We start from the raw sequence: 24,768 nt of genomic DNA, 5'->3' as shown, positions 1-24,768 counted from the left end.
CTGAGGATTATTTACAAACAGGCTTATTTACATATAGCAATAACTCAGAAATGAAAAAGCTACATCGTCTAACACGAACAACCAGTTAGCATAATGATAATATATGTGTTATGTACAATGTAACTGGCAAGGCTAGAGCAAGAAAGAACATAAAGTTTGCAAAAGGTTTAAATAACTTCAAGTATCTGTCTTCAGATTACGTGGAGGTTTTAGTCCGATGGGAAGCAGATTTTAAGCGACACCGAAGATAAACCAAAAATGTGGTGGAGCTGCAAACCGTGTAGTGTTGCTGGGACAGAACAGGAGCTATAACCGTTGGAAAATACATCACAGACAATGCAACAAACGTGGAGACAGAACAATCACTTCTGTGATAAATGCCCACTTATTAATAAACTTCTAACAACCATGGGAAACCTCCTCTCTACATATAAAGTGATATCCAAGCATGGGAAACAAAAGACAGCATTTACCTGTTTGCATCCAGCTAGCCAAGCCTTTCTTGTGTACCAGCTACTTGTGAAGCCTCGTGTATAAATGTTGTCTTTTTCACGAGATTGCTGCGATATATTCAAATCGGGTTGGTCCGGTGCAAGGTCTTTAAGCAACAATTTATCTGCCAAACTTCTCCTTTCGAAAGGATTGGAGATTAGCTCTTGAACAGAATTAGGCGCGGACCGAGGTCCGGAGACTCCACCTGCACACGAAGCCATCCTCATCAACTACTGCGTCAACCGGATACGAGTCACTGTCCAAACTACTCACAGACTGCACTGGGCGCTGACATTGGCGCCCGGTGACCGTCATCTTTGACGACGCTGATTGGCTGAAATTATATTTTCGCGGCATAGTTTACACGTTACAGATAGCAACAGTCAGCTGCTGGTGGCTGCTGCTGCACTGGTTAAAGGCTCCTCTCTTAGCGCCCAGACGAGAGAAGGTCCATGGGCAAGGCCAGGCAGGAAACATGTGACTTATCAGTAACTTTAGACATCGTAACACAATTTTAAACGAGATTTTATTGTAGATTATACATTTTACTGATACCAATTATATAATATTTACCTTGTTCATTAAAAATAAAAATAAAAACATATATATTTTTTTAAACATATTTTTTTTTTTAATTTTAATTTTAATTATTATTTATTTTTATTTTTTTCAATATGGGAAGAGGTGGGGCGGCGCCCCTAGCGCCCCTATGGACCGGCCGCCACTGGGTCCCTGCCTGATGCAACCGCACTCCGTGTTGCGGCTTCACGTTTACTGAACATCACTTCCGCCTCTTCTGTTCACCCAGCCTTCAAAATAAAACACCATGTTAGAAGTACACAGGTATTGTACTTGAGTTAAAGTAGAAGTAGTCAGATCTTGTACTTTAGTAAAAGTACTCAGATCTTGTACTTGAGTAAAAGTCCTCAGATCTTGTACTTCAGTAGAAGTCCTCAGATCTTGTACTTCACAGGCTGTGTGAATCTGACCTGTTTTCCCCTCTCTCTGTTGGTGCTCTAACTCCTGAATAAAGGTCCATCTTATCTTATCCTCCGCTCTTATTTTGAAGGAGCGATCTCCGGTGATGATGTACAGTACTGATGTTAATTGTCACTCTGAGTCAGTGCATCAGAACATAAACGATCACTGCCTTCATCAAGTCTACGGAAATCAGTTAAAAACAAGGTAAGTGTAAGGGATAATGTGCAGCGAGGCGGTCATTATGGGGAAAAGAACACCCGACAGGCAGGCGGAGCTTTTTGATTACAGATTTGAAAACATCGTTGCTTGCTTAAAAGTAGCACAATTCATTATGTCAAACCTTGGAAAGTATCTAGATATCCCTGCCCTAATGCCAAAATAACTGGCAACTGAATATGTTTTGCCGTTTGATGTCTATGTCTGGACCGCTGCGTAAAAAGGAGGGTTTCTGCCCGTTACTTCTCCGTTTTCTTGTTGCTCTTGTCTTGTCAGTTCGAAAAGCAAACTGCTTTTTTTACAGTTTGCTTTTCAGCCAAACTGTATACAGTTAAATCGAACGGACTTGTTTGTGCATATGTGAGCGTTCTTAACAACGGTCAATTCATTTCATTTCATTTCAAACCTTTATTTAACCAGATTGGTCCCATTGAGATCATGGATCTCTTTTTCAAGGGAGACCTGCAGCATATAGGTTCCACATGGAACATAAAACAATAAAGGACATCATACATTATATTTACAGGATACATTTACATATTATAGACATTTACAAGTACCCATAGTATCAACGAGCATTTCATTTAGCCTAGCTTTAAAAACATGCAGAGGAATGAGATTGCTCAATTTCAATTCTTGCTGAAGATTGTTCCAATCAAGTGGAGCTGCGCACATAAAAGCTGTTTTACCTAAGACAGTCCTTGCTCTTGGCACATCTAACAATACTACATCATGCGATCTCAGACAATAGCTGCTTGCAACTCTCTGTGTTATCAGCAGTGGCGTTTTTATATGTACAAAAGTGGTGGGGCACAAAAAACTTAGATGTCTATATATAAGCTTCTGCAGTGACGTGCAGTGAGGTTCATGGCTGGTGAGGCACTGGCACTGACTCTTCAGGTTTACAAATATTATATTTTGACCTAAACCAAAATATAATATTATTTTCAAAAGCTTTTTTTTGTCTGATGCTTCGATTAATTTTAAACAGACAGTTCAACAAAAGGATACCCAAAAAATTTCATTTTATCATTTAAATATTGAATTGTTCTCTCTTAGTAAGATCCCATTTTCAATAAAATGGCGGTCTTACCTTGACTTGAAGATGAAGTCCATTTGCCTATCCTTCTGGACAAACATTTCTATTACTTTTTTGTAAAAGTCCTCCTTATGTTCTTGTAGTTTCAAAAGTCTATCATAAATCTAATCCATAGATTTATGATAAAAAAATTATATAAGTAGGGTAGACATGTGGATGTTATCCGGCTAATCAAAACGTGCATTTATCTAACAGGTACGTTTCCCACAGATCTTATTTCGAGCTATTTTCTAAAATCCTCTGGAGAAATCTCATTGCTTTTTTGTGCTTACTTCCTGGTTTTAGGACGCGCCACTGCAGCTCTCGTCTCCTCTTCACACAGCACACTTTTCGCGGCACACGTACTTACAGCCAATCAGCTCTGAATGATTTGAGATGACATATGGTGGGGATGGTAGCTCCATGCCCCTCTGGTCATTATTTTTTTGCCACACACATTACATTACAAAATACTCTGAGCATGCGCAGTGAAGTTTTTACAGTCACCGTTGACTTCACAGCGAGAGGAAGGGGCATAATCAGGTTTTGTCCCACATGGCTCTAAACAGCTCAATAGGCACACACTGTGACTGTAGACACACTAATTAGAAGAACACAGACTAAAACAGAAATGTACAGACGAATCAGATGATTAAACATGATCTTAAAATATATTTTATATATTTTTTTATTTATTTTTTTGCATTTTTGTAATCATTATTTGTAATACTTTCTGCTGACACTAGGTGGGGCTGTGCCCCACCTGCCCCTAATGACCAGTCGCCACTGGTTATCAGAGAGCAGATATAATACGGGAGTTTACCCAACAAAGCTTTATAAATAAACGTGTACCAATGACTGAGCCTCCGTACAGTAAGTGATGGCAGACCTGCCTTGGAATACAGGGTACAGTGATGTGTAAGTGCTTTACAATTTGTGACAAATCTCAGTGCGCTGTGATAGGCGGCATCTAACTTGTTCAGGCAATGGGCAGGTGCATTCCTATACAACAAATCACCATAGTCCAGCACAGGTCAAAAGGTCACAGAGCCTTTTCCTGGCCTCAAGTGAGAAACAGGACTTGTTTCTGAAAAAGAAACCTAGTCTAACCCTCAGCTTTTTAAGCAGGTTATTGACATGAAGTTTAAAAGTAAGACAATCACCAAGCCAGATACCAAGGTATTTATAACAGGCAACCACTTCTAGTACTTGTCCTTGCATAGTAACAATATCTAAAACAGGCTCTGGTGTCTTTTTAGCTTTTGAAAAAAGCATTACCTTGGTTTTATCAACATTTAAAAGAAGCTTAAGTTCAGAGAGTTTTCCAGACCACATTGTTCAGAGTCACAGACTGTGGTGTTCACAGAAGCAGAGTTAGTGACAGAATCAAACAGAGAGCCACAGGACACAAAATGCTCATTAAAGCAATTGAACATGGTGGCCCTGTCCGATATAGAGCCAGATGCTGTGGTAAGGCACGGAGGTAGCTCATTACGGATCTCACCGGTGGATATTGATTTTATGGCTTTCCAAGGATTATTTAGGTTTTCTGTGGTAACTGACAGATAATACTTCGACTTAGCACTTTTGACATGTGATGTGAAGCTATTCCTTAGCTGCCTAAAAACGCAGCCATTCTACCTCTGAGCCTGATTTCCTAGCCTTTGCCCAGGCCTTGTTTCTCTCATGCAGGAGACTGGACAGTTCAGCAGGAAACCAAGGATTGTCTCGTCCCTTTACTCTAAATGTACGTAGGGGTGCATGTCTATCAATGATCTCCATAAAACCAAGATACAAATAAGACCATGCAGTTTCAACATCAGCACACAGATTGATTTTTCCCCAATCAAACCCAAACAGATCATGAACAAAACCCTGCTCCACAAAATGTTTTATGTCTCTCTTAATGATAATACGAGGTTTAACCTTTTGGACCTTAGTGTCCCTAATTGTGTCTACAGCACAGTGGTCACTCACATCATTCGCAAATACTCCCACAGATGAGTATTTATAGGGAACATTAGTTAGAATGAGATCAATTAGGGATGATTTATTAGGGGACTTAACGTTAGGGCGAGTAGGACTGTCAACAATCTGAGTAACATTCAGAGAGATACAAAGGTTTTTAAAATCCTCTGATACTGCAGTTAACCAGTCCCAGTTCAAATCTCCAAGTAGCACTATTTCCTTGTAGTCAAGTTGAAATAAAAGATTTGCTAGTGAAGACAAGGAGTCCTTGACAGCTGAGGGGGGTCTGTAACAGCCCACCACCATGACCTGTTGACCCTTTGCCACTTCTATATTTAAGGCTAAAAATTCGAATTGCTTACTGATAGATTTGGAAACTAATGTGGTTACACTGAACTTATTCTTAACATAAATGGCAACGCCACCACCTTTATTAGGCCGGTCGGTACGATACACATTATAACCATTTAAGGCAATGTCAGAGGCCAAAATAGATTTATTTAGCCAAGTTTCTGATAAAACAATGACGTCAGCGTCAGTCGAGCTTGCCCAAATGCGGACAAAATCTAGTTTACCTAACAGACTGCGCACATTCAAGTGGATGAAACCCAACCCAGACCTAGCTTTAAAATCAGCAGGAGTAGCCATCTGACTACTACTACTGGGCGGACCAGGGTTAGGGTGAACATTTCCTGACAGTAATAAATCCTTGACAGCGGTCTGTCTGTTCTGGATTAACAACGTGTCACGTGTTTTGAATTGACCAATCAGAATCGAGTATTCAACTAAACCATGTAATAATCTTAATTAATGTGTGTGTTTTTATTTTAAACTATGGTTTTAGTTACTCTCAAGTATTCTGTTAAAAAACTGCTCATTAACTTTCTGTAATAGCTCATTACTAAAAAGTATGCACACATTTAGAGCACAACCATTGACCAATTCTTAATTCATATTGTGTATTTAACATTTCGGCTCACACGTGAACCACTAAGCATAATTTAAAATGAGAGAAATCTTAGCAGGAATCACTCACGTGCAATCTCCGCCCGCCATGTGGTGGAAGAAAATACAATTATTTGACATTAAATGTTAATAAGTGAAGGTTTTTCTTCTGCCGAATTATTACATTTAATGTGTTTATTAATTGGACATTGGTAACCATGTTGTTAGATGTTTATTTCTTTCGTTATAGCTAATACAATATTAAAAAGGTCGGATCTTGAATGGAGTTTGGTTTAAGGTGCTCTGGACAGCGAACATTTATTGTAAAGTAGGTGGAAGGAAAATTAACCTATTTGACATTAAATGGTAAAAAGTTAAGATTTTCTCTCTGCCGAATTGATAAATATCATGTATCATTTAATGAGAGATCGATAACTACGTTGTTGGATGTGTATTTATTTCGTTATAGCTGATGCAATCTCAAAAAGGTGGGATTTTGAATGGGGTTTGGTGTAAGGTGCTCTGGACACAATACAGCTCACATTTATTGTAAAGTAGGTGGAAGAAAAGGAATCTAACATTATTTCATATAATATCATTTATATTTTTTCTGTGCCGAATTGAAAAAGACAATGTATTATTTAATGAGAGATCGATAACCATGTTGTTAGATGATTATTTATTTTGTTATAGCTGATTTTGAATGGAGTTTGGTGTAAGTTGCTCTGGACACATTTATTGTATCGTAAGCTGAATGATTGTCCCAGACAGTCAGTCTGGCTCCACCATTCATTCCGCTTCACAGGTTTATTTAAATAAAGCCAAAGCTCACAGACTGCTGACCCTGAGACTCAGCAGATGACACCTTTCAGGCCATATGTGAACTTTCTCACCAGGAAAACCGATGGAAAAGAATACTTTACCTAAGATAAAACACCAATACATTAATGTCAAAAATACTCCATTAAAACTCCTTAAATTCTCACGTAAGTAACAGTGCAGAAGTAGTTGCAAAATGTACTTAAAGTAAAAGTACTTATTCTGAAATGTCCTCCATAAGTTATATTTAGTTTAACATATGATTAATTATATCATTTCTGTAGCAAGGCTGGCAGCATATTAACCTTTAAATGTTTCTAGCCAAATAAAACAATTAAAAATAATTATAATATAAATCAGTGTTTTATTTTTGTAAATAAAAAATGTTCTTTATACATTTTGGAACCATTATAATGAATTATTATATTTAAATATTTGTATTTATATTTAATTTAAACACTATTTATAATCTTAACACTGCGGACATTTTGCAATAAATAATATTGTGAAATCAGTTCTTAGACAGATAGGAAGCCAGTGTAAGGACCTAAGAGAGCACAGGAACTTAGTTTAGTGCATGATGATAAAAATAAACACATTATTACAAAAAATGTCCTCTTAAGCAGGGCTGCCCAAATGTGGGACATCAGGTTTACTTCACTAGATAACGAGCCAAATGTAGGCCTGACTGCAATTAACAGAAAGTCCATCTGATGGGTAGTATAATAGCGGTGATGTGTTCAGGGACAGTGGGAATCATTTCTAGGTCAGTAATGTAACACGACCCTCAGTCCTTTCTCTTTAAACGGCTGGGAAACACTTCTTTAAAAGCAGCTGGGAAACAAATCCTCCGCCTTTAGAAAGAGGGAACAGGGTTTCTCTGTGAGCTCAACCCTTTTGGAGCAGAGGAAACAAACACACTGTTAACTCTTTAGTGGGTAAACAACTTTATTTAGACATTTGGTTCAGAGCGGTTTTAGGGCATTTTTATAAAGTGGCCCTGAAGGTTAAAACACAGCGTTTTAAAAGAAATCAATAAAGCATTTTACACATCTTAAAACACTTCAACATTAAATCAAACACTTACACTAAACCACTAAACCATTTTTTTAAACCACAAAACATTTCAATAAAATAAGAAACTAAAACATCTTTAAAACATTGTTAACATTTAACTAAACACTTAAACATCTGAAAAAACACTAAAAGTTTTAAAAAAACACAAAAATATATTTACAATATATAAAATTACGTTAATAAAAAAGAGGCATCGACACTTCACTGTTTTATATATATTTTTTAATGTTTAGATTATATGTATTTTACTCCTCACTAATAGCCCCTCTTCAGATCCTTTTAGCTGCAACCATTATTTTATCGCTTTCATGAATTGTCTTTTTTTGTGTTTGTTTCTTTTGTCTTAATGTTATGTGTGGTATCTGGGCTTGAATCTGCTCACTAACAGACCCTCTCTTCCTGTTGTCCCTCCCCTGCAGAGATGTGTGGTATCTGGGCGTTGTTCGGCAACGATGAGTGCCTCTCGGTGCAGGTCACCAGCGCCATGAGGATCGCTCACCGCGGCCCCGACGCTTTCCGCTTCGAGAACGTTAAAGGCTTCACAAACTGCTGCTTCGGGTTCCACTGGCTGGCCGTGGTGGACCAGCTGTACGGCATGCAGCCGCTGCGCATCAAGAAGTTCCCCTTCCTGTGGCTGGTCTACAACGGAGAGATCTACAACCACCTCACGGTCAGTATAAAGTGAACAGGGATTTATACGGCAGCTGTCAGACGGAGCAACACATAGTAAACACGGATAATACACACACTATAAAGTATTACAAACATGCATCAAGAGGTTCCCCTTCCTGTGGCTGTACTACAACAGGGAGATATTGACAGAGAGATATCAGCATGCATGCAAAGGTGATATAAATATATATATGTCCATGTGTCCCTGCAGCTGGAGAAGCAGTTTGACTTCGAGCCCCAGACGGCGGGGGACGGGGAGGTTCTGCTGCACCTGTACGACCGCTTTGGGATCAGGAAGATGGCGGCGCTGCTGGACGGGGTGTTTGCCTTCATCCTGCTGGACACCCAGAGGAACAAGTTGTTTGTGGGGAGAGACACGTACGGAGTGAGGCCGCTCTTCAAACTGAGCACAGACGACGGGTTCCTGGCTCTCTGCTCAGAGGCCAAAGGTACCGTAGATCTGGGGCCTTTATTTGTATTTATTGTATTTATTTATGTGACAGGGTCAGTGTACATTAATACACATGTCTGTAAATGTGCCAAGAGGCTGTTTTTCATCTGTAGTCCCCGGACAGATGTTATAGGTCACCCTAAAAAACAATTTTATTTAAAATAACAAGTAAATACAATCAGTAAAAACATTGCAACATAAAGGCTTACAGTACTGGGAACGCTAATAAAGATACATCATACGTATGACATAGCAAGGCAGTGTTTCCCCTACCATTGTCTTGGAGGGGCGCTGCGCCCCGCCAACGGAGCCCCGCGCCCCGCCAACGGAGCCCCGCGCCCCGCCTGAAATCCAAGGTGTTTAAAATAAAAAATTATAATTTCTTTTTTTTTAATATATATTTATTTATATATATATATAGCACCAAATTGCAACTAATCTATATCTACTGTCACTTTTCACATTGAACATGTGCTCTTTTATTAAATAAACTAAATGCTTTCATTTTAAGTTGTGAGTTTAGTGTTTTTGACCCTAAGAAACAATGATGCATTAATCAATAATAATAATCCACAGCTCCTCTCTCTGCTCCAGAGGATTTATAAAAAATATATCCCAATGCCAGTGTGTTTTGTTTTCTGATTATCGCTGGGATTGAGCTCCTGCACCGGGTAACAGGAGCGCTGCGCCCTCAAACCAAAGAGCAGAGTGATTCCAGAAAACAATATTTCTGTTCCTCAGAAACGGTATAACTCCTCCAGAGATATGAGAATCAAACAGAGCGTCAGACGGCAGAGACTGCTTTGTTTTTACGGAGCTCCGACGTCACGTTGTTGTTTACGTCACGTTGTTGTTAACGTCACGTTGTTGTTAACGTCACGTTGTTGTTAACGTCAGGAGACATCTCGTTTACGGGCGTCATGTTCTCCAGAGAATTTATATATCTAATAAAAAAGATCAGAGAGACAGTACTCATACTACATCTTTCTGATAACTCTCTGTTGTTCTTTTGCTCCCAGGCCTCACAGAGATCACTCACGCCATGCCGTCTCCTGCCAGCATCGAACCGGTCCTCCCGGGACACTTCGAGGAGTTCGACCTGATGCAGAACGGGAAGGTTTGCTCCGTTCAGATGGAGGCGTTTCACTGCTGCACCGACGAGCCCGAGCACGCTGTCTGCGACTCGCTGGAGACGCTGCCATCAGGTGGAGAAATCAGATTTAAAGATGTTATTATCACATGAACAGCTGAAGCGTCCCAGGCGTCCCAACACAGAGCCATTTATTTATATTATCTAGCGTTGGTTCGATTTAGGAAGCATTTTGCATGAATGATTTAGTATAAAACTGATGTTTCTTCGCAGGTTTTGACGAGGAAACGGTGAAGAGCAACATCAGGACTCTGTTTGAGAACGCAGTGAAGAAACGCCTCATGGCTCAGAGGAGGATCGGCTGTCTGCTGTCAGGTGAAATCATACCATTAGATTTCTTAAAACATAAACAGTAGGCATATTTACCCGGGTGACGCGCCCTAATGCTGTCTGGAGGCTAACTGCTGTTGGTGGAGGAGCTATACAATCAGCTCTGTGTTGATTGACAGCTCTGTGTTGATTGACAGGTGGGCTGGACTCCAGTCTGGTTGCAGCCACTCTGGTGAAGCTGGCTAAAGAGGAGAAGCTGCCGTATAAAATCCAGACTTTCTCCATCGGATCAGAGGACAGTCCGGACATCCTCGCTGCTCGAAAGGTCAGGAACATACAGACAGGCTTTATAAAGGTTCACATCAGCTAAACGCTGCGGTGATTAAATGCCATATTATGCTCCTAACCACTTCAAGCATTATTTCTGAAACAGTATGGAGCTCAAACGTTTCTCTCTCGCAGGGTTTACCACTAGGACATTACGTTACACATATTCTCTGCAGTAGCCTACAGCGTTAGCTCTGAGTGTTAGCATGCTTGCTAATGTAAACACAGAGCATATTACTCCCAAAACACGTTGCGCATTGTTTCTGATACAGCACATAGCTTGACATGTTCTTTCTTAAAGGAAACCTATCATGCTATATTTAAATGATATATTGTAGGGCCATACCTATATAAGGTATATTTATACGTTTATACGTCGCCAATGACGTCATAGGAGTTTTTTTTAATCTTTTTAGAGATATGGGTACGGAGGAAAAGAGAGAGGGTTTTATTTTCTGACACTTTGTGAGTTCCCTGACACACCGGGGACACACCGGGGACACACCGGGGACACACCGGGGACACATGGTTATGTATAAAAGACATCAAAAAGTGCATTTTGCATAATAGGTCTTTTAAAGAGTTCCAATTCTGCTTTTTGGTGTTTTCCCTCTCCTGTAGTGTGTTCTTTAGGTTTTAGTGCATGTAAATGGTCTGCAAAGGCTAAAATCCCTGTCTCTCTCAGCAGTGTTTTTAGTAATTGTTTATTTCTTTCTGTTTCCCTCAGGTTGCCGCTCACATCGGCAGCGAGCACCACGAGGTGAACTTCAGCGCGGAGGACGGGATCCAGGCGGTGGAGGACGTGATCTTCCACCTGGAGACGTACGACATCACCACCGTACGAGCCTCCGTCGGTGAGTGTTCGAATAATCTCACTGGTCCCCGGCTTGAGCTTCAATCTCAGGATCCATGTATTTGTGATCCTCTCCAGAATGGAAGTAGTCATCACATACAGAGCATCAACTAGTTCCTGAACAGTGTCCTTCACATGCTGATATCCAAGAGAGGGAGTTACACAGTCACAAGATGGAGGAATAGAAAGCAGTATTCAATGTTTAGTTCAGACTTTTCCGGTGATTCTAAAGTAGATGATAATGTGTGTGTGTCGTTTAAGAGGAAAAGATGCCTGGTTTTGTTGTTGTTATTACTGTCAGGAAATGTTCACCCTAACCCTGGTCCGCCCAGTAGTAGTAGTCAGATCGCTACTCCTGCTGATTTTAAAGCTAGGTCTGGGTTGGGTTTCATCCACTTGAATGTGCGCAGTCTGTTAGGTAAACTAGATTTTGTCCGCATTTGGGCAAGCTCGACTGACGCTGACGTCATTGTGTTATCAGAAACTTGGCTAAATAAATCTATTTTGGCCTCTGACATTGCCTTAAATGGTTATAATGTGTATCGCTCCGACCGGCCTAATAAAGGTGGTGGCATATAATTAATCATATGTTAAACTAATGGAGGACATTTCAGAATAAGTACTTTTACTTTAAGTACATTTTGCAACTACTTCTGCACTGTTACTTACGTGAGAATTTAAGGAGTTTTAATGGAGTATTTTTGACATTAATGTATTGGTGTTTTATCTTAGGTAAAGTATTCTTTTCCATCGGTTTTCCTGGTGAGAAAGTTCACATATGGCCTGAAAGGTGTCATCTGCTGAGTCTCAGGGTCAGCAGTCTGTGAGCTTTGGCTTTATTTAAATAAACCTGTGAAGCGGAATGAATGGTGGAGCCAGACTGACTGTCTGGGACAATCATTCAGCTTACGATACAATAAATGTGTCCAGAGCAACTTACACCAAACTCCATTCAAAATCAGCTATAACAAAATAAATAATCATCTAACAACATGGTTATCGATCTCTCATTAAATAATACATTGTCTTTTTCAATTCGGCACAGAAAAAATATAAATGATATTATATGAAATAATGTTAGATTCCTTTTCTTCCACCTACTTTACAATAAATGTGAGCTGTATTGTGTCCAGAGCACCTTACACCAAACCCCATTCAAAATCCCACCTTTTTGAGATTGCATCAGCTATAACGAAATAAATACACATCCAACAACGTAGTTATCGATCTCTCATTAAATGATACATGATATTTATCAATTCGGCAGAGAGAAAATCTTAACTTTTTACCATTTAATGTCAAATAGGTTAATTTTCCTTCCACCTACTTTACAATAAATGTTCGCTGTCCAGAGCACCTTAAACCAAACTCCATTCAAGATCCGACCTTTTTAATATTGTATTAGCTATAACGAAAGACATAAACATCTAACAACATGGTTACCAATGTCCAATTAATAAACACATTAAATGTAATAATTCGGCAGAAGAAAAACCTTCACTTATTAACATTTAATGTCAAATAATTGTATTTTCTTCCACCACATGGCGGGCGGAGATTGCACGTGAGTGATTCCTGCTAACATTTCTCTCATTTTAAATGATACTTAGTGGTTCACGTGTGAGCCGAAATGTTAAATACACAATATGAATTAAGAATTGGTCAATGGTTGTGCTCTAAATGTGTGCATACTTTTTATTAATGAGCTATTACAGAAAGTTAATGAGCAGTTTTTTTAACAGAATACTTGAGAGTAACTAAAACCATAGTTTAAAATAAAAACACACACATTAATTAAGATTATTACATGGTTTAGTTGAATACTCGATTCTGATTGGTCAATTCAGAACACGTGACACGTTGTTAATCCAGAACAGACAGACCGCTGTCAAGGATTTATTACTGTCAGGAAATGTTCACCCTAACCCTGGTCCGCCCAGTAGTAGTAGTCAGATCGCTACTCCTGCTGATTTTAAAGCTAGGTCTGGGTTGGGTTTCATCCACTTGAATGTGCGCAGTCTGTTAGGTAAACTAGATTTTGTCCGCATTTGGGCAAGCTCGACTGACGCTGACGTCATTGTTTTATCAGAAACTTGGCTAAATAAATCTATTTTGGCCTCTGACATTGCCTTAAATGGTTATAATGTGTATCGCTCCGACCGGCCTAATAAAGGTGGTGGCGTTGCCATTTATGTTAAGAATAAGTTCAGTGTAACCACATTAGTTTCCAAATCTATCAGTAAGCAATTCAAATGTTTAGCCTTAAATATAGAAGTGGCAAAGGGTCAACAGGTCATGGTGGTGGGCTGTTACAGACCCCCCTCAGCTGTCAAGGACTCCTTGTCTTCACTAGCAAATCTTTTATCTCAACTTGACTACAAGGAAATAGTGCTACTTGGAGATTTGAACTGGGACTGGTTAACTGCAGTATCAGAGGATTTTAAAAACCTTTGTATCTCTCTGAATGTTACTCAGATTGTTGACAGTCCTACTCGCCCTAACATTAAGTCCCCTAATAAATCCTCCCTAATTGATCTCATTCTAACTAATGTTCCCTATAAATACTCATCTGTGGGAGTATTTGCGAATGATGTGAGTGACCACTGTGCTGTAGCCACAATTAGGGACACTAAGGTCCAAAAGGTTAAACCTCGTATTATTATTAAGAGAGACATAAAACATTTTGTGGAGCAGGGTTTTGTTCATGATCTGTTTGGGTTTGATTGGGGAAAAATCGATCTGTGTGCTGATGTTGAAACTGCATGGTCTTATTTGTATCTTGGTTTTATGGAGATCATTGATAGACATGCACCCCTACGTACATTTAGAGTAAAGGGACGAGACAATCCTTGGTTTCCTGCTGAACTGTCCAGTCTCCTGCATGAGAGAAACAAGGCCTGGGCAAAGGCTAGGAAATCAGGCTCAGAGGTAGAATGGCTGCGTTTTAGGCAGCTAAGGAATAGCTTCACTTCACAGGTCAAAAGTGCTAAGTCGAAGTACTATTTGTCAGTTACCACAGAAAACCTAAATAATCCTAGGAAATGTTGGAAAGCCATAAAATCGTTATCCACCGGTGATATCCGTAATGAGCTACCTCCGTGCCTTACCACAGCATCTGGCTCTATATCGGACAGGGCCACCATGTTCAATTGCTTTAATGAGCATTTTGTGTCCTGTGGCTCTCTGTTTGATTCTGTCACTAACTCTGCTTCTGTGAACACCACAGTCTGTGACTCTGAACAATGTGGTCTGGAAAACCCTTTCAGTTTTACTCCTTTTACTGTAAATGTTGTTCATGAAGCATTATCTAAGTTAGATCCTAAGAAACCGGCCGGCCCGGACAACGTAGAACCTTTCTTTTTAAAGATAGCTGCAGATTTTATTGCTCCACCTCTCACTTCTCTTTTTAACCTCTCCCTCAGCACAAATGCAATTCCTAAAGTATGGAAGTCAGCTTATGTCCTGCCTTTGCTAAAAGGAGGGGAGGCAACTATTTTAAATAACTATAGGCCCATCTCTAAATTATCAGTTCTGGCTAAGGTTCTTGAACGCCAAGTGAGTGAACAAGTAAAGGAGTTTTTATGTAAACATGACATCCTGTCTAAACATCAGTCAGGCTTCAGAAAGCAACATAGCACCATCACTGCCACAATGAAAGTGGTGAATGATGTGGCGAGTATTTTAGATAATAAGCAGAGTTGTGCAGCTCTATTTATTGACCTTTCCAAAGCGTTTGATACCGTCGATCATCGCATCTTAAAGCAGAGGCTACTCAGTATTGGCTTATCCAGCCATGCAGTGGGGTGGTTTGTGAACTACCTCTCTGAAAGGTCCCAATGTGTTCACTTTGATGGGCTCACTTCTGAGTGGTTAAACATTGCTAATGGTGTTCCTCAAGGTTCTGTTTTAGGTCCACTTTTATTCTCCATCTATATCAACAGTTTAGGTGAAAATGTGGATGAAGCTACTTTACATTTTTATGCGGATGATACCGGTACTGTGCAGGTCCCTCCATTAAGGAGGCTGGTGTTAAATTACAGGCTGTTTTTAACATTATTCAGACTCAGCTCTCTGAGCTTAAGCTTCTTTTAAATGTTGATAAAACCAAGGTAATGCTCTTTTCTAAAGCTAAAAAGACACCAGAGACTGTTTTGGATATTGTTACTATGCAAGGACAAGTACTAGAAGTGGTTAGCTGTTATAAATACCTTGGTATCTGGCTTGATGATTGTCTTACTTCAGGTCAATAACCTGCTTAAAAAGCTGAGGGTTAGACTAGGTTTCTTTTTCAGAAACAAGTCCTGTTTCTCACTTGAGGCCAGGAAAAGGCTCTGTGACCTTTTGACCTGTGCTGGACTATGGTGATTTGTTGTATATGAATGCACCTGCCCATTGCCTGAACAAGTTAGATGCCGCCTATCACAGCGCACTGAGATTTGTCACAAATTGTAAAGCACTTACACATCACTGTACCCTGTATGCCAAGGCAGGTCTGCCATCACTTACTGTACGGAGGCTCAGTCATTGGTACACGTTTATTTATAAAGCTTTGTTGGGTAAACTCCCGTATTATATCTGCTCTCTGATAACACAGAGAGTTGCAAGCAGCTATTGTCTGAGATCGCATGATGTAGTATTGTTAGATGTGCCAAGAGCAAGGATTGTCTTAGGTAAAACAGCTTTTATGTGCGCAGCTCCACTTGATTGGAACAATCTTCAGCAAGAATTGAAACTGAGCAATCTCATTCCTCTGCATGTTTTTAAAGCTAGGCTAAATGAAATGCTCGTTGATACTATGGGTACTTGTAAATGTCTATAACTATGTAAATGTATCCTGTAAATATAATGTATGATGTCCTTTATTGTTTTATGTTCCATGTGGAACCTGAAAAAGAGATCCATGATCTCAATGGGACCAATCTGGTTAAATAAAGGTTTGAAATGAAATGAAATGAGATTAGCTCCACGTCAGAAATGATCATGCTTGTCATATGTCTATCTCCATAGAGGCTGAATCATCATGTTAATCACATAGCTATCATATGCCTCAAACAGTCCTGATGCTCTTCTAGGTAATCACACATCCTGTCATGTACACAGCTACAGTTGGGATACCTTTGTTATCATGTTACTCTCATGTTGGAAGAGGACATTCAGTGTTTTCCAAACAGTGAGTGATGGGAAACATAGTAAAAAATAAATACAAAAGTGTGTTATACCAGAAAGATGTAGGTGGTAACATGGCTGTCCATTCTGAACGCCTAAATCTACACCTCGTTAGGGGAGAGAAATAAATCCTATATATACTTTTCCATATTCTTTCCATGGCAATTTTGGCAACTGATTGATTTACTATTTATATATTAAACCAGACGTATCGCTAGCCTCCTTTCATTCCTCTAAATGAGGGGTTGCTTATTAAAAAACTCTCGTTAATCTGAGCTACAGGCAATTTAACATTCAAATAAAAAGATAACTACCAATACTTATTAAAAAAACAGCTCCTCGTACATCTAGTTTTTTATCACAGTGATTATCTTACTCATTATTTTCATGCAGAGATTCGACCATAAAGTTTTTTAATTCGGTCATCTGTCAATTTAATATTAATATTATAAATGAGTATTAATCCATGGTATTAGTTAATGTAGAGTTCCTTTATGTTGAAACAGAACATCTGTTAGTCATGTAAAGCCTTTATCACTTATGTGAATGCAATTAAATTAAACTAATGAAATGCAATCGATCATGAACTCTGTTTCCTCTTAATTGCAGCCATCGTTCAGAGGCTTCTATTTGCCCGTTTAGTATTCAGATATGCAACCTGACTCGGAGAAGCGGTAGAAGATGGATGTGCAAACTCATATTCTGATTTGTGTATTAAAGCCTGTGTTTGTGTTTGTGTGTGCAGGGATGTACTTGGTGTCGAAGTACATCAGGGAGAAGTCGGACAGCGTGGTGATTTTCTCTGGAGAAGGAGCTGATGAACTCACTCAGGGATACCTCTACTTCCACAAGGTCACTGCTCCAAAAGCAATGTGTTTACAGTCTTTAATGTGAAGCACTTTGCATGCACAATATATACTAGAATATTCCAATAAATACTCCTGCAGAGTTATTTAGAGTGACATGACCAAGGTACCAAATGCATTAAGACGTTATTTTGGCATCAACAGAAACAGAAACACAACAGTCTGTTTGTGCACACATGTGTTTTAAATCACCATGAGATAAAGGTAATGCCTGCATGTCAGGAAGTGTTTTTATTGGAAGCAGTTTGCACGCAGACTATATACTAGAATATTCAAATAACTCCTCCTGTGTAGTTATAGAGGTAGTTACAGAAACACAACAGTCTGTTTGTGCAGACGTGTTTTTTAAATCACCGTGAGACAGATGTATGTGAGGAAGTGTTCTTATACTTTGTATTGATGTGTTCCTCCTCCAGGCTCCGTCTCCCCGAGCGTCTGCAGAGGAAAGCCTCCGTCTGATGAAGGAGCTTTACCTGTTCGACGTCCTGAGAGCGGACCGGACCACCGCTGCTCACGGGTAACACAACACACACACCTCTACTGATTTAAACACAATACAGGTAACACACTTTAATACCTGCTGCACACACACTTTAATACCTGCTGTACACACACTTGAATACCTGCTGTACACACACTTTAATACCTGCTGCACACACACTTGAATACCTGCTGTACACACACTCTAATACCTGCTGTACACACACTCTAATGTTTTAACACAACACGGGTAACACACTTTAATACCTGCTGTACACACACTTTAATGTTTTAATACAACACAGGTAACACACTTTAATACCTGCTGCACACACACTTGAATACCTGCTGTACACACACTCTAATACCTGCTGTACACACACTCTAATGTTTGAACACAACACAGGTAACTTCTTGTTATTTATTTCTTATTATTTTGTATTTATTTTTTATTATTATGTATTGCTTTTGTATTTATTATTATAATTGTTTGTTATTATTTGTATGTATTTCTTTATTATTAGCATAATTATTTTTAATTGAATGTTGTTATTATTAATTTATACAAATCTGAAAGAAGCAATTATTTGTTTGTTTTGTATGAAACTAATGATTAATTGATTTTACACAAAATAGCTGATTCTTTTTCCATTTCACGTCTAAATTGAATTACTTTTAAAGGACTCTTTCTGGCTTTTAGTGCTAATTATTATTCTTTAATTGCTCCATCTCTCCATCTCTGCTTTTCTACTTTCACCCGATGGACTGACGTCACTCATTTCACTAAATCATATCGAGCTCCAGCTTTCAGCCTTTCATCTTTAATTGAAACACGATCAATTAGATCCTTCGTTAGAGGAACACGTCAAAGTCTCCAAATGAATAATGCATTATATTTTAAAGCAAAATAAACCTTAATAAGCGGGATAATGTGCAGCGAGGCGGTCAGCCTGTCGGGTGTTCTTTTCCCCATAATGACCAAGTCGCTGCACATTATCCCGCTCATCACACGGCCACATTCTCAACAAAGTAACGACATGACTCCCAATATTAATTGAAATGCTTTTATAGATTTAGAAAATGTGCATGCACTTTGCTTTTCAGCCAAACTGTTTACAGTTCAATCGACCGGACTTCTTTCTGCAGACGTGAGCGTCCTTAACAACGGTCAATAAGTGCTTGACAGCGGTCTGTCTGTTCTGGATTAACAACGTGTCACGTGTTCTGAATTGACCAATCAGAATCGAGTATTCAACTAAGCCATGTAATAATGAGCCTTAATATCTGCACTAATGAAACCCATCAAAGCAAATAAGGTATCAGATTTCAAACTGATCGGTACGGATAGAGCGGCAACTAACGACTGTTTTCATTATTGATAAGTCTCATATTTTCTACATCCATTTAATGTTTTAAATGTCAGAAAACAGAACAAAAACATCTCCATCCCAGTTCCTAAAGAGTGATGTCTTTGTATAAGTTGTTTGTATTTAATTTAAAGCGTAGAGATGTTGGATTTAAGGGTCACTTTTAATCTAATGTCATGTGTCCTCCTCAGTCTGGAGCTCAGAGTGCCGTTCCTGGATCATCGTCTCACAGCGTACTTTCTTTCTCTGCCCGACGACATGAAGGTTCCTAAGGTCTGTTTCTACGTCCAAACACTCACCTGTTCATCTTTGAAAAGCACAGGAGCTCTTTATTATTAATGATGTATGAATGTGTGGAGGAGAACTCTCTGCTCAGGTTCATCACCAGGTAGGTTTACACGTACGAGGAATTTGACTTGATGTCGTGGTGCATAAAAACAAGAATTAAAACACAGATAGAGAACTAGAAAAATATAAAAAATAATTACAAATATAGTGAAATATAACAGTATTTACATTGTAATGGAATAGAAGGAATAAAATATGGAATAAAAATCAGCTGTAATACAAAATATTGTTGTGCATTCATGTAATGCACACAATTATATCCAATCTATTATTTAATAATCCATTCCTCGCACAATTAATGCATTTATAATATCCTGCTTTATATTGTGTTAATGTACATGTGTATTTCCACATGTACATTTCTAATTTTTTTAACGCTATTTTATTTCAATTTGAGATGTTGACATTTTGGATTGTTTTGAATTACTAATTATATTCTATTATTAATTGTATTATTATTTATTATTTCTAGTCTGTTAATTTCTCTCATGTAATGCCTTGTCTTTTTATGCTGCTGCAACGCAGACATTTCACACATTGGGATCAATAAATGACTTCTTATCTTATCTTATCTTATCTTATCTTATCTTATCTTATCTTATCTTATCTTATCTTATCTTATCTTATCTTATCTTATCTTATCTTATCTTATCTTATCTTATCTTATCTTACAATGACCTCATAATGTCAAGGGACTTTTCACACGGAGAGAAAAACACACACCTGTTGAGAGGAAACTGTGTTTTACAAAATGCCAGACTTCACTGCAGATCAACAGATCAACAGATCAACAGATCAATATATCAACAGATCAACAGATCAATAGATCAACAGATCAACAGATCAACAGATCAACAGATCAACAGATCAATAGATCAACAGATCAACAGATCAACAGATCAATCGATCAACAGATCAACAGATCAACAGATCAACAGATCAACAGATCAATAGAAGGTGTTGATCTGTGGAATAACTGTAATAATGAGCTGTGAAACTTTATCTAAACTAAAACTCTTATTTAGAAACCAGATCCTGAATGTTCTGAGCAGGACCGGTGAACTCATGCTGGATCTTTCTTGTCGCTGTGAAAGTTATTTGTTTTTGGTTGTTTTGTAAAGAATTGATTTGTTTAGCCTTTGATGACCTAATCTTTGATTTGCATGAACAATGTACGCTAGAGGAGGACCAGAAACGTGTTTAAGCTTCTTCTTCTCGCCCCTTTTGAACATGACAGGAACTATTGGAACATTTATATTTTTATACCTTGAACGTTTTTTTTAATATTTTGCTTCTCTTTGTTGTTATTATTATTATTATTATTATTATTATTATTATTATTATTGTTATTGTTTGTTTTGTTTCTAACATGTTTAATAAATGGACTAATAAAAGACATATCTTCTCTTGTTCCTCTTGTGCAGCACGGGGTGGAGAAGCACCTCCTGAGGGACTCGTTCAGAGACCTGGATCTGATCCCAGATGAGATCCTGTGGAGGCGTAAAGAGGCCTTCAGTGACGGCATGATGTCCGTGAAGAAGTCGTGGTACGTCTGTCTGCAGGAGCACCTGGAGGCCATGGTACGAGACTTTTACATTTTACATTTAGCTGGGAGAATAAATGTCTGATGTTGGGAGAAACACAGTTCAGATAAAAAAATTACAATCATTCAAATATTTATTGCGTGCATACAGCTTGTTGTTTTATTTGTTTGTGACTGTTACATACACTAATTACTGTTGAATTTTACAATAACCAAATCAGAAAATATGGCAATTTCATGGCATTTTTTATTCTTATTTTTTTAATTATTCTTATTTTTATTACAACTTTTACATAAACACTTTTATTATCTTTTTTTGTTATTAAGAATGCAATATTATTATTATTTTAATTTTATTTTGTATTATTATAACCATTTTTTTGTTATTTTTGTATTAGTAATTATATTTTATTATTATTATTTTAATCATTATTATTAAGATTTTTTAAATTAAAGGTGGGGTAGGTAATTTTGGAGAAACCAGCTCGAGATCGCTAACATTTGAAAATACACAGGGTGTTTCTCAATCGCGAGTAAAGCTGCTTCAGAGCCACTATTTCAAGCATACTACGTCATCGAGTGCCGCCGAAGTACTTTTCCAATCTCCAGCATACTTGGAAATCTACCGAGCCCGGCGTACTCCGTTTGGAGAAATATCGAGGCTGCACATGAGTAGACTCTGCGGTCTTAAAATCCCCACAATGCTTTGCGCACGGACCAATTTCCCCAAATCTGTGGCGGAAGATGTAAGGCGGGGCCTCTCATATGACACACACCTGCACACTTGCTAGCGTGTTCCACTCTTCGTTTTCCGAATGCCAGGAAGTATTCTTGACTCGCTTCTGAAGCAAGATGCTCGGCAGACATGTGCTACCAAGCAAGCGTACTCGACATTGAGAAACACCCACAGCCGGAAAAAATCTGCCACTTCCTTACAGAGCCCCTCCTCCAACACACACGAATGCGCACATGACCAATGAGGGCACGAGATAAGTTTGTGCACAGATGGAAGGCTGACAGGCAGGTAGGCCATCCAGTTATTTTAGCCGGGCCGGCTCAGATGATTGGTCGTGCTTTTTACAGTACTACAGCTTCCACAGATGACGTTTCTTTATGGATTTTTGGTCAAAGCACTTCAGATATTCATTGCTATCAGGATGTTAAGAGCATTCCATGGAATATAACAAAAAGTGTATCTCGAGCCGGTTTCTCAAACTTACCTACCCCACCTTTAATATTATTATGATTTTTAATGTATTATTTATTTTTATTTTTATTATTATTTATATTATTATTGAGCAAAAGCTTGTATTTTTTCCAATAACCATTAAAGGTATGAAAACAGAATTATAAATATGTATTATTCTAACATATAAAGAACCAGCCTGTAATGTTTATACTTTGTTTAGTGTGTTTATTGATCGTTGTTGTTGTTGTCCTCCTCTCAGGTGAACGACGATGAGATGGAAAAAGCCTCCCAGACGTTTCCTCACAATCCCCCCCACTCCAAAGAGGCCTTTTATTTCCGTCAGGTGTTCGAGCAGCAATTCCCGGGTCGATCCCAGTGGCTCCCTCACTACTGGCTCCCCCGCTGGACGCAGAGCAGCGACCCCTCCGCACGCACCCTCGCCTTCTACACCCCCGAGAAGGAGGATCAGTGAGAGGACCCTACTTCTGACTCAGTGTGTCCGAACAACTCAAAGCAGACCAACAACGTAATCACAGGAAACTCAGAAATTAATATATACACCAATAAACACCAAAGCACCAGAGGCCTGTACTACGAAGCCGGATTTTCGCTTAGCCGGCTGACTTCAGGGAAAACTCGGGCTTTCCGGTCCTACGACACTGGTTCTCTTTTTAGCGGGCTAGATCTCCATGGTAACTTATGCTGAGCGGCTAACCTCCTCGGGAGGGGGTTAGGTTGCAGGCTAAGAGATCAACTCAGTGAAAGCACCGCCTGCTGACCAATCAGAGCTCCGTGTGCGGAGTTTATCAAGTCATATTACAGGATAGAGGAAATACAGAAAAACTGCCGTTGCAGGAAAGACGGCCGGCAAAAATCAACTGACTGTGTGAACGTGAAAATTAATAGAATATCCCCTCCCATCTTCAGAGCAATCTGACTATTATAACATTAGCGTTAAGAAAGCTTACTTTAATATCTGCCACAACATAAGTAACCGGATCAGAGTAACATTAAGTACAGTCCGCGGCACTGTGAGTGCAGACGTCGATGTGTCCCATTATCATTCATATCATATCACATCATAATGTATCATATATTTCCTTATCTGAGTCAGCTGAGCCGTATCTGGCCGTGCAACACTCACAGTGTCACATACTGTATGCAGAAGTATTATTTTAAGCAACACATTAAGTTGACGAAACACTCGAGTCAAATGTAATTAAAGTCAGATCCACTCGTGTCTTAGACGGGGCAGTGATTTCATAAACCTGTTAATGTACGCATTCAAACACTTTTTCTGTTACCAGCTGTATTCACCTTGCAGGTGCAGCTATGTGGCTTTTATCCTGGATAAAGTGTTTAAGTCATGGATGTTTAAAGTTTAACTTCTTCATATTTGACTAATATTAAAGTTCACTTTTCATTCAGGAAGTATGACGCTGCGCTGTCAGTACGCTTGTCCGTGTTTGTGATTGGTCGAATGCTCCAAATACCACCCCTTTCATGTGAACGCGCACCTAACTAGATAGGACACGGCTGGCTTGAGCGATCCACTTGATAACCAGCGTCGTAGTACAGCTTAGCCAGAGCGCGTATGTTTTGGATTGGGCCAACCGGCTAACTCAAACAGGTTAGGTTGAACCAGCTTCGTAGTACAGGCCTCTGGTGTCGCCTTCAAAATAAAAACATGGAAAGACTCAGTGTCCTAACAACTCAAAACAGACCAACAAGAAACTAAATCTCACACACCATGACTCAGAAATCAATATAGATCTATATATACTGTATATCGATAACCACCAAATCACCTGGTGCCTGGTGTCGTATATTTTTCCTCCTTTGATTTAAATCAGCAGGATGTGTCTCCGTTTTGAGAGCAGCTTCATATTCTCATTCTGCAGATCATAGTTTCAGCATTTAGAGGTTAGGGTTACAATCTGGAAATCAAAAGTAGACTTGAAGCTAACTAAAATGTGGAAACTAGATAATCTGATATTTTCTCATGTTTTTATTTGGGTTTTAGTTTTTATAATCACGGCTGCTCTATCTGCTCTATCGACTAGTATGTTTTATGATGTCTGTAAAGAACCTCTTTGTAGTTTTTCATGGGTAGACGTGTTCACATGTGGGTGTTGTCATTGACACTGGCTTCAGGAAGTGGACAAAGTGAAATCTGGAAATAAAATGCAATTTAATCACCATTTAAGCATTACATTTTTTTATTTGAGTTGGCTTCAATCTGTTTATTGCAAGGCTGTTTTATTGAATATAATTCATTATTAATACATATTTGTTTTTAGTGCAGTCACTTTCTCACATTATTATTATTATTATGTATCTGACTTTAATTCTACTTATTTTGCTGTTTTATTCTAATTTCTACTCAAATAAATCCACCTTTTTGTCACAGATGTGCTGCCATGTTGTGCCACCAGAGGGCGCTGTTACACCTTATTTGAAAGCCGGTTATTGGAAGTGGACGAAGACGTGTTCATATTTGGGTATTGTCA

The 24,768-nt window shown here is 38.9% G+C and overlaps 1 protein-coding gene across 1 annotated transcript; it reads left to right on the top strand.

Annotated features, from left to right (window-relative positions):
• Window positions 1–1,626: 1,626 nt before the first annotated feature.
• On the top strand, window positions 1,627–22,948 carry asns (asparagine synthetase). Its single transcript, XM_034131011.1, has 12 exons — window positions 1,627–1,677; window positions 7,998–8,246; window positions 8,460–8,697; window positions 9,719–9,904; window positions 10,063–10,164; window positions 10,317–10,444; window positions 11,174–11,300; window positions 17,211–17,317; window positions 17,748–17,848; window positions 19,370–19,451; window positions 20,951–21,106; window positions 22,518–22,948. Exons 2-12 carry the CDS (start codon window positions 7,998–8,000, stop codon window positions 22,728–22,730), a joined length of 1,689 nt encoding a protein of 562 aa, XP_033986902.1. The 5' UTR covers window positions 1,627–1,677; the 3' UTR covers window positions 22,731–22,948.
• Window positions 22,949–24,768: the final 1,820 nt, after the last annotated feature.

The sequence above is a fragment of the Trematomus bernacchii genome, unplaced genomic scaffold (genome assembly GCF_902827165.1).
Source record: "Trematomus bernacchii unplaced genomic scaffold, fTreBer1.1, whole genome shotgun sequence".
NCBI classification, from domain to species: domain Eukaryota; kingdom Metazoa; phylum Chordata; class Actinopteri; order Perciformes; family Nototheniidae; genus Trematomus; species Trematomus bernacchii.
This window is presented reverse-complemented; position numbering and strand designations above follow the sequence as displayed.